This window comes from Varanus komodoensis, unplaced genomic scaffold (assembly GCF_004798865.1).
Source record: "Varanus komodoensis strain SLA01 unplaced genomic scaffold, ASM479886v1 scaffold63, whole genome shotgun sequence".
Lineage (NCBI taxonomy): Eukaryota > Metazoa > Chordata > Lepidosauria > Squamata > Varanidae > Varanus > Varanus komodoensis.
Genome location: NW_025336259.1, coordinates 1410700 through 1421114, shown reverse-complemented (window position 1 = coordinate 1421114; position 10415 = coordinate 1410700). Strand labels below are relative to the sequence as shown.

Here is a 10415-nt window from a genome sequence, read left to right as displayed (position 1 = left end):
TATTTGCCAGGAAGTGAGAGGACCGGATGCCATGATCTTAGTTTTCTTAATGTTGAGTTTCAAGCCAACTTTTGCACTCTCCTCCTTCACCCGCATCAAGAAGCTCTTTAGTTCCTCTTCACTTTTCCTAATTGCCTTCCTAATTTTAGGGGCAGGCAAAGGAAGGGGGTGGAGAGCTATGGGGCTAGCTGTTAGCATGGCCTTTGCCAAGTTGGTTTCCCCAGGGGGGCACCGTGCCTGGCACTGCAGCCGGCACGGCTGATGGACGGCTGAATTTCATGAGGCTTCCTTTCCAGTGACTAACCAGATCAGCCTTCCACAGCCTGGTCCAGGCCGCTGGGAGAATGGAAGTTGTAGTCCGAGCCGTGTGGAATCCATTGGGTGGGGGAAGCCTGGGTCAGAGTGTCAGGTTGGGAGGAGAAAGCCCAGAATACAAATCCCTCCTTCGCCTTGCTGGTAACTCAGAGCGCCTCCCCCTCCCTCGTGGTCTCTGGGGCCGACCTCAAAGGGATGCTGTGGGGTTCAGTTGGATGAAGCCCATCTGCGTGTGGGGCCAGGGGGGCCACGGAGGAACCAGGATGCAACACGGAGCAATTTTACTAGTCTGACAATTGCCATGTGAGCCTGGGTCAATTCCGAATTATTTGGCCCAAGGAGCAAGGGGCGCCACCAAGAGATCTCCAAAATTATCACTGTGCCATAATTTCTAATCTTATTACTAATCTTGCTTTGTTATTATTTTGATATATGCAGCCCCAGGAGGGAGGCCTTTCTAAGGGTATGTATGGCATCAGGGTGGGGGGACCCCAGCCTTCCCTCTGTGCCATGGCCCAATCCAGACTGTCCCCAGAAACAGCGCTTATTAGCCATGGAGGGGGAATCACATGGGCACAAAAACAAGCCCTGTACCTTTTCTCCTCTACAGAAATTCAATTTTAAAGCAATTTTAATTTAATAAAACATTTCTACTCCTGGCTTGAGGAAATGCTACAAAAACCCTTAGCTTTTAAACTTGAAATTTTCTTGTTAGGCATTATACCGGAAAATATTAGCAAACAAGAAATGTATTTGATACTACATTTAATCACAGCGGTGAGGATTGCACTTGCTCAATACTGGAAGAGTGAGGAACTACCCACTGACGAACTGATTTTAAAAAAGATTCTGGATTGTGCAGAAATGGACAGATTGACTCTATTATTGAAGGAGAAGGAAGATTCTGACTTCTATCAAACTCGGGACCTTTTCTACGATTGGCTGGAGAAACAGGACTTGGCTTAGATTTAAAGATGTCTTTAAATTTTTATAAATCAATTTGAATATGATTATAGCATGTTTAAAAGATATGTTATAGGGGGCTGACCCAGTACATCCGATGTATTTGATGATTGATCATTTTTAAATTTCTAGTTTAAAATCTTAATAAAAAATGTACAAAAAAAAAAACCATTTCTACTCCGACTTTCACTAAAGTCTCAAGACGCCTTACAGACACCCCATACGCCACGGCCACACTTAAACCGGACTGGCACACAAACATCTGAGACATCAATCAGAGGGGAACATGGGAGACTGTCTTGTGCCTTAGGAACCGTCCTTGGTTCAGCAGTGACTGGCCGTGGGTTTGGGGAAGAGTTTTTCCAGCCCTGCCTCGAGATGCTGGGATTTGAACTGGGAATCTCCTGTTCCACCCCCTGAGCTGCAGTCCTTCCCCAGCATTCTCCTTCCCCTCAGGGGATGAGCCAGGGTCCTCTGTTCCCCGACCTGGGTGAGGAGGTGCATCATGGCGTAATCTGGCCAGGTAAGGGCCCCAACGCAGGACGAGGGAGCCCCCCAGTCCGTGCGGGCCCCTGGCAAAGCGCTCTGACCCCGGGAAGGTCCAAACAAATGCCTGTTTCAATGTCTGAATACATATATTTCAAACATTTTAGACCACTCTGCATCAGAGTAGATTCCAGAGCAGTGAACAATAAAAGACGAGAAGATAAAAAGAATAGAACACAATATTTTAAAAGATTTCAGTAAGAACTGGTCGACCAAGGAGGGTCTCGGGCGACGCTGCCCCACAGAGCTCGCTGCCTGATCTCTGAGTACAGCCAAATCAAATCATAAATTATGCCACCAGAGCCAATCCTTCACCAACCCCAGTGCCTCGGGATCGGCTGGATTACAACTCCCACAATCTAAGCCACCTCCTAAGAAAGATGGGGCTCATGGGTGAAGACCTTGCAGTCTGTAGAAGCAGAAGATGCTCAGGCTTGGACTGTTTCTGGTCAAGGGGACCTGGTGGAAAAGTACAGGGTGTGTTTGTGCTGAAGAGGCGATGAGGTCACACCCCAAGAAACCCTCGAGGCAAAGTGCATCGCGACAACCTCTCAAGGACAGCCCAGGTTTCGCCCTGTGTCCGTGAAAACTCACACTTGCTTTCCGACACAAGAGGAAGTCTGCACCTGTTACAAATCAGCATCCAAGCAGGAAGATAATGACAACATGGCATTTATATCCCGCTTTTCTCCTCTCTGAGGATCCCAAGCTGGCCCACACAGCTCCCTTTCACCCTTGCAACAACAACCCTGTGCGGTAGGACAGGCTGAAAGCGACTGACCAGCCCAAAGCCAACCAGGGAGCTCCATGGTTGAGCAGGGACCGGAACGCAGATCTCTTGGATCCCCGTCTGAGCCCCACACCATACTGGCCCCCAGATACGCTGAGGGTTTGCTGATTGCTGTCTCCGTGATTGCTGTATTTGCGTTCCGTGGAAAGAAATCGGTAGCTTTCTACAGCACTTGTGCAGCCAAGGGAAGCCCTACACGCAAGGGGCTTCTCTTTGTTCTCCTCTGTGCAGCCCACACCCTTAGATGGACCGACACCAAGCCGGAAGTCCCGCTGCCCCAACAAGAACCCCGTGCCCGGGAGGCCCCTGGCCAGGGAAAGCTGCCTTCGCTCAGCCAGCAGTGCCCGGCGTCGCACGCGCTCCCAGCTCAGGCAATTCGGAGCGCCGGCCTTCCCGGCCAGGGGAGAGCGAGGAGAAGTACCTTTCCCTGCAGGCTGGCCATTTTGTGCCTCCACCGGCCTTTCTGCAACCGGGCAACCCTGATCCAGACGTTCAGCTGGGAGCTCAGCATCCAGACCTCTCTGCTGGCGACGTGGCCCCCTGCGAAAGCAAGCACAGAGCAGGATCCGGCGGGCTGAAAACCACGGGCAGCAGGTGTGGCATTGAGTGCCGACCAGTGGAAGGGAGAATCGGTGCCTGCCTTCCGTGCCATGTGCCGTTTTAACGGTGCTACATGTGACACAGAAGAATTGCTGGTGGGACAATCTTAGTTCTGCAAGCATTCATGGAATGCCCTCCACTTTGCAAGACAGGGCCGAGTGTGAAAGCAAGCCCATAAATGCTGGAGGAATGGATTTGGTGGAGCTTCAGTGCATCCCTATTCAAGGAATGTTTTTATTTAAGCAACATTTTAAATGTTAATACTACTGAATTTTACCTGGCCAGGGCAGCTTATTTTATGTTGTGTGTATATTGTATTTTAAATTATTATTAGTATTCTAATACGTATATTTTAATTTATGTGGTTTTATTTATTGTTGTAAGCCGCCCCGAGGCTTCGGCGAATGGGGCGGCATAAAAATGTTTTAATAAATAAATAAATAAATAAATAAAAGGAATGGTGCTTTGCACGGAATCTTTCGGGGCCTCTCATGTTTTTTGCAACCATTTCCGCAGCTTGTTTTAGACTGAGGAAAATCAGGTGCGACTTTGAAACGGCACAGTCCACAGAACTGCTGCACCACCCTGTGGTTGGGTATGGAAGATACAGAAAGGCAGAGAAAGAAAAACCTAGGAAAAGAAAAGTGTAAAGGAGCTCATCTTAATCTCACAAGGAGTTCGGACGCGGGAACCCTGAAAGTGGCAAGTTAAAATCCCCACTGGAGAAACCCTAAGCTGCAAAGATGGTCGCTGGATGGCAACACATTATTATTATTACATTTTTATACCGCCCATAGCCAAAGCTCTCTAGGCAGTTGACAGCAACAATCATAGAATCATACACTCAAGTCACCCATCCCACTTCTGCCCAGGCCTGACCCTGCTTAGCTTCCAAGATTAGGCAGGGTCAGGCACTTCAGGCTACATGGAAGCTACAACATGGGGCAGATCAGTGAATGTCCGCATTGGCCTCAGTCACCATGTTCCTCTCGAGTATTCCAGGGATGAAGGACTGCAGGCCAGCAGGCCAAATCCAGCTGCCCGGGAACCACATCTGGCCGTCTGAGATTCCACAGGTGCTCCTGTTCCCCTTCTCCCCACTCACTGCTTCGCCACCCACTGTGCAGTTTTTTCCCCGTTCTGAAATTGCCACACCTGCCCCAGAGTGGAAGTTCCTGACCTGAAGAGCTTCCAGGTAAAATTGGCTAGTATTTTAGTCCGCCTCTTACCAGAGATGTAAATGTCGTTCTTCAGGGTGCAGGCTGCAAACTCCGATTTGGCACATCCGGGCACATTGGGGAGCGGCTTCCACTGCTTGCTCTCGGGATGGAGCGCGTCCACAAAAGGGAGCTTCAGAAGCCCTTTCCTGTCGCAGCCGCCGATCACAACGATCGCCTCTGCTAACTCCATGGATCTGGAGCAGGGGAAGCAATGGGGGATGTCTCGGGGCTCAGGCAGATGGAGCAACCTTGACCAACCCTCATAAAGCAGGGGCTGCCCCACACTTAAAATCTGCACTGCAGCCCTTGTGCTTCACTCCACAGGAAGCAGTAAACGGGAACAGCCAAAAGCAGAGATCTACTGATGAAAGCGAAAAGCACAGGACTGTTTTGAGAGGCTGCAGCTGAAAAGTTAGCGCTGGAGGCAGTGTGTTTGCATGCCAGAATCTCTTAATTAGTCTTGATAAAAGAAAATGCAATCATTTCAGCCCACCATGTCTTACATAACAGGTACTATTATCGTTGTGATGTAGCCAGTGACTAGTGGGGAGACATATAAATCAAATAAATGAATAAATATTATTATTTCCTGACATCACCACCCCAAGAACCCAGGGCAGCTTACATAATCCTCCTCATCCACTCCATATCATCCTCACAACAACCCTGCGAGGTAGGCTGGACTGAGAGTCCATGACTGGCCCGAGTCAGTGAGCATCAGGGCTGCGCAGGGACTGGAGCCCCTCCCTGACTGTCATGGGGGTCCACCTGGTGGTCTTCTTGTAGTTCCTTTCAGGGTTCGATGCAAAAGAACTAGGACTGAACCGGAGAAGCTGCTTGACCTTATCCATCGACATAACTGTTTGATAAAGGGTCTGATGGATGAGGGGAACCCAAGAGGAGCAACTCAGTGAAAATAAGAAAATAATGCAGCATCTGTCTTAAAATCCAGGGTTCAACTTGTATGCCAGGAAGCACTTCCTGATGATTAGGACCCCAAGGGCATGGAATGGGCTTCCCAGGGAGGTGGTTGAGGCCCCATTGGTGAGGGCGTTCAAGGATAGGCTGGACATGCACGTGGTGGGCATATCATGGGCTGAGCTGGGGTCAGACTAGATGGCCCATGAGGCCCCTTCTGACTCACTCTGTTTCTATGTTTCTAACATGGGGTTAATCCATGCCTAGCTTTCCATGTTTCCTTCTTACCCTCCAGCTGCAGCAAAATAGATTTCCTGTAGGTACTGCCTGCCTGGGGATGATGGGGCTTGTAGTTTAGCTCTCAACTATACAGTGCCAGGTTGGAGGAAGGATGCCCATGAATTTCTCTGATGAAGCCAGAGAAACTGAACTTCTCTCCTTAAACAAGAAATAAATGAATATGACAAGGAAGGAGAAGACGAAACCCAGAGAGAGGAAGACAAACACGGGATGAGATGTGCCCCTTCAGTCACCCCACACAATATCCCAAAAGCATCCAGGCCATAACCAGCGTGGGGGTTTTATCCGTGATACCGCCATGACGATCAGGGAGGGAAGCACAGATAGCAATTAGCAGGCAGTAATGAAGGAACCCGGGTTGTTAAAGCTAAAATAGCAAAACGGGCTCTAGTACACACTTGCTGGTGCTAAATCAATGCCGATATACGTTTGATTTATGGTCCCGCCCAGGTCCTGGCTTCCCTACGCTGAACCACCTTGAGTTCAGAAAGCACAGAAAAGCAGAGCAGAAATGGTTCAGAACGAAGGAACGAAGTGGACCTGGGAAGGGCTGGGAGCAGATACCCAGCTCCTGGCCATTGGGGCAGTGGGCGTCCCAAACATTCATTCGTTCATTCCTTCACTCATTTTTTTTCTAGGCCATCCCTTACCGAAGTCTCAAGATGGTTTTACAATACAAAATGTAAAATAAAACACAGCATCCTCAAAATTCGACTAACAATAAAACCCCAATTAAAACAATCCGCTCTTAAAACCTAGGGAACATAAAAAGGTTTTGGTCTGGCACCGAAAAGAATAAAGTGACGGCGCCAGGCGAACCTCTCTGGGGAGCGTATTCCAGAATCGGGGTGCCACCACAGAGAAGGCCCTGCTCTGGGTAGTCACCCTCCCAATCTCCTTCAGGGAGGGCTCCCAGAGAAGGGCCTCTGCCCCAGTTCTTAAGGGGAGGGCAGGCACATATGAAAGGAGACGCTCTTTCAGGCAACCAGGCCCTAAGCCATTTAGGACGTTATGGGTCATCTCCAGCACCTTAAATCGGGCCCGGGCTTCAACTGGTAGCCAGTGTAGGTGGAAAAGGACCGGCATTATATCTTCATGCCTGCCGGTCCCTGTTAACAACCTGGCGGCTCTATTCTGGACCAGTTGAAGTATCCGGACCGTCTTCAAGGGCAGCCCCACATAGAGCGCATTACAGTAGTCCAGTCAGGAAGTTACCAGGGCGTGGGTCACTGCTGCCAGGCACTGCCCATCCAGAGAGGGCATTTGGGACTTGCCCACTGCCCACTGCTGAGTTGCGTAACTGGCACGTTTACCTTCTAGGCCGGCAGCGCACGGAGCTGACCTCGGTGCCGAGGATGTGATACCTGCGGGCTTCTTGCAGCAAAGGCAGGCAGTCCTTGCATCCTTGGATGAGCTGGTCCGTCTCCACCTTCTCCAGGAAGTACACGGGGTCCAGCAGGGGGAGCCGCACATGTGCCAGCAGGTCCTTCAGGGCCCCTCTCCTGGTGGCCCCGTGGTGGCGCACCCAGCGCATGACCGCCTCGAAGACGGCCTCCTCCTTGGAGACCACCAGCTGCTCGCTCACCAGGCACGCCCCCAGCTCCGCTGCCTCCAGGTCCAGGAACTCCTCATGGTGGGCCACCTCCACAAAACCTTCCGCCATAACCCTTTTGCTCTTCTCGGCCAGAGATGCGATAGAGAAGTTCTCAGCAAACCTCATGACCCTCAGGCAGTTCCCAGGGCGCAGCTGGCCTTCCAAGAAGAGGACGCACGCATCCTGGAGTTTGGGGATCTGGCGCAAGCTGGACAACTCCAGCAGTCCTTCCACGTTGTCCTCCTGAATGGTGGCGTGTCCTCCGTACATGTCCTCCAGGGCAAGGCTCATGCTGTGCGCAGAGACCTCTGGCAGGCTGATCGTATCTTGGCCACTGTCCTTCAGCCCCCTGGCAAACATGGCCCGAAAGTAGGTGCTGTTGGCCGACAAGGTGGCCCGGTGGCAAGGAAACTCCCGCCCGTTCAGTGCAAGCACCACATCGGTCAGAGCGCCATTTTGCCGATTGGCGTCGAGCGTCTGAAGGATCTGCTCGGTGTGGCACGACCCACTGCCGAGTTTCACATGGAGATTTTCGTTGCTTTGCTCCAGGGAAGTATTTTCGTCAGTGCGGCTTGCTCTGCAACTGGAATCATCTTTCATTGGCCGGTGCATTCTGATGGAGAACATAAGAACATCATTGGTGCGGGTGTTCAAGGACAGGCTGGACGTGCACATGGCGGGCATGTCGTGAGCGGAGCCGGTTGGAGCCGGGGTCAGACTAGATGGCCCAGGAGGCCCCTTCTGACTTGCCCTGTTTCTATGTTTCTATCATTCACTGATGAGTTGGGTTGTCGCCCATGGGAGCTTATGCCACACGTGTGTCGGCTTTTCAAAATGCCCTGGGACTCTCAGACGCAGTTTGTTGCTATACTGCCTCTACAAACGCTTCTCAGACGGAGCCGTCAGGAGCAAGAAAACCCATCGATTGCACAAAGGAACTCCGTGGGATGGAGGCCTAAGTTATCTTTCTAGCCAAAGCAAATATTAGAGCCACACCCCAAAGGGATGGAGGTGAAAAATCCAGTCTACCTTCTGCATCGACCACATTGAGAAATCATGCTAAATATTCTCCAGACCCATCTGATCTGCCTTCTTTGTAGCAACCATAAAAATATCACGTGTACAACTGCAGACCAAGAATATCCTAACAGGGCAACACCTGGTGCAAATTCTCTGAAACAAAGCAAGTACACAGGAAATTCTGTCTGGGAATGATGGGAATTGCAGTCCAACACATCCAAAGGCACTGATTTTGGGAAGGCTGGATTCTGCTGCCAGAGAACTCCGAAGGGAAAGGATTCCCTTCCATCAGCCCAAGCGTTTTCCGGTCCCTTTTGCAAACATCTCATCTCCTGAGTTCAAAGGTCAACGCTTCCGTAAAACAGCTTAACAAAGCCCCCAAAGCTAGGCATTTCTATGAGGACTAGCATCATGATCTATCAACTCAAGTTGGAGTGACTAGCTTAATAGGATGCATCGTTCCACAATTTCTATGGAGAGTATAGGGCATATCTGGAATGTTTCATCCTGTTCAGAAAATGTTATTTCCACATCCAGACATAATTTAACCTATACATTCATTGCCACACATCTTGCTTCTGACAATTTTCATCTTTTGGGAAATTTGAAGCTATCGTTCCCTTGAGATAACTCAGAACCATGCTTTCTAGGGAAGTCAGAAACCAGCTTGGGGTGGGGGGGGGGTTGACTAGCAGCAGTCAGTGTGGGATATACTTCCCACCCCCCAAAAAATCCTAGCATCAGAAGATAAAAACACCTACTACACCTATTGAATAGGTGTACTCAGAAAAGAAGCATCTATTTTGTGTTCTGTCCTTAATCTAAGGAGGAATATGAACTCAGGTAAGCCCCTTCTGTCCTCACAGCCCTGGGAAGCTGCGTAATCCTGTGACATAACAGGTTGCTTAAAATAACCTTGGAACACTTTGTGGCTTAAGGGAGGATTCGAACCCAAGCCCCGCTGCAATCATCTGGCCTTCCAGCCCCTTGAGCTGCCTCACAGCCGCCCTTACCTGGCCTCTCTGCTTGGAGACACCGTTCCCTCTGCGCAGGGAGAGCTTCCTCACCTGGTCAGCCAAGGCGGACATCACCTGGAGCAGGTGCGCCTGCCCAAAAGGCATCAAAGGGTCCTCAGCGTTCCAACTCTGGCACCTGAATCAGTGCAGGACAAAGCTGGGAGCACGTCCTGCGGCTTGCAGCGGACAAAGACGAATACAAAAGCCATCGTTCTGCCAAGCCAGGCAGCAGAGATGAGCAAAACTCGCTTTTGTTCCGCGCATTATGACGTGTGCGTGGCATTCGCTGCAGCTGTCAAATTGGTGGGGGGGGGGGAGCCCCCAAACACGGCAGAAGGGAGGGTGCAGAGGGAGAGAGCTCACCCTGGGGACAGCTTAGAGGCGGCAGCCCATCTGGAAAACTAATCGGACCCCGGAGGGAGCAATTCGTTTGAGTAAGCGCCTGCAAAATTGCCCTGAAAGGAAATTAAACTGGAGGGATCACCAAGCTGGGAACTCCTCACAGACTGGCCTCTGACAAAGCTTGGTTCACTTATTGGCTGCCGTGCAAATCACGAGCGTGCACACGCATAGAAAGCGAGCGAGCGAGAGAGAGAAGCCCGTAGGGTGTTGGACTACAACTTGGCAGATCTGGGTTCTGATTTCCACTTAGCCATGACGCTCGTAACTCCGAGTCAGCCACCGAGTCTCAGTCTAACCTACCTCGCAGGGTTGTTGTGAAGGTGAAAATGGAGAGGAAGAGAGAAGCTGCCTTTATTCTTCACAAGAACAAAAAGGCAGGAGAAGGAATCGCAGGGGGCAGAGTTGGGAGGGGCAAGAGGGTCCGCTCCCCTGCTCCATGCAGGACTCCCAGTTAAACCATCGCCCTCGGATGGCTGCCCAGCTGCATCTTGGGTGCATCCAGTGTGGAAGAGCCCACCACCTGGACGTGCGCTATTTTATTTTTGATTTATTAGGGCATTTCTATCCCGTCCATTAAGGTTTGTCTCTGGACGGCTTGCAATACGTACCACATCTCTGCTCAGCCTTCTCTTCTCGAGGCTAAGCGTGCCCAGTTCCTTCAATCTCTCCTCACGGGGCTTTGTTTCCAGTCCCCGGATCATCCTTTCTGCCCTCCTCTGAACCCTTTCCAG

At 50.8% G+C, this 10415-nt stretch overlaps 1 protein-coding gene across 1 annotated transcript in view; it reads right to left on the bottom strand.

Moving 5' to 3' along the window:
- KLHL35 (kelch like family member 35) overlaps positions 1-7186 on the bottom strand; it is a 10810-nt gene extending 3624 nt beyond the window's left edge. The window contains exons 1-3 of the mRNA XM_044450177.1: positions 6963-7186; positions 4444-4649; positions 3036-3154 (exon numbers count right to left, since the gene is read on the bottom strand). Coding sequence (XP_044306112.1) covers positions 3036-3154; positions 4444-4649; positions 6963-7186 — 549 coding nt within the window. The remainder of the gene's footprint in view (positions 1-3035; positions 3155-4443; positions 4650-6962) is intronic.
- Positions 7187-10415: the final 3229 nt, after the last annotated feature.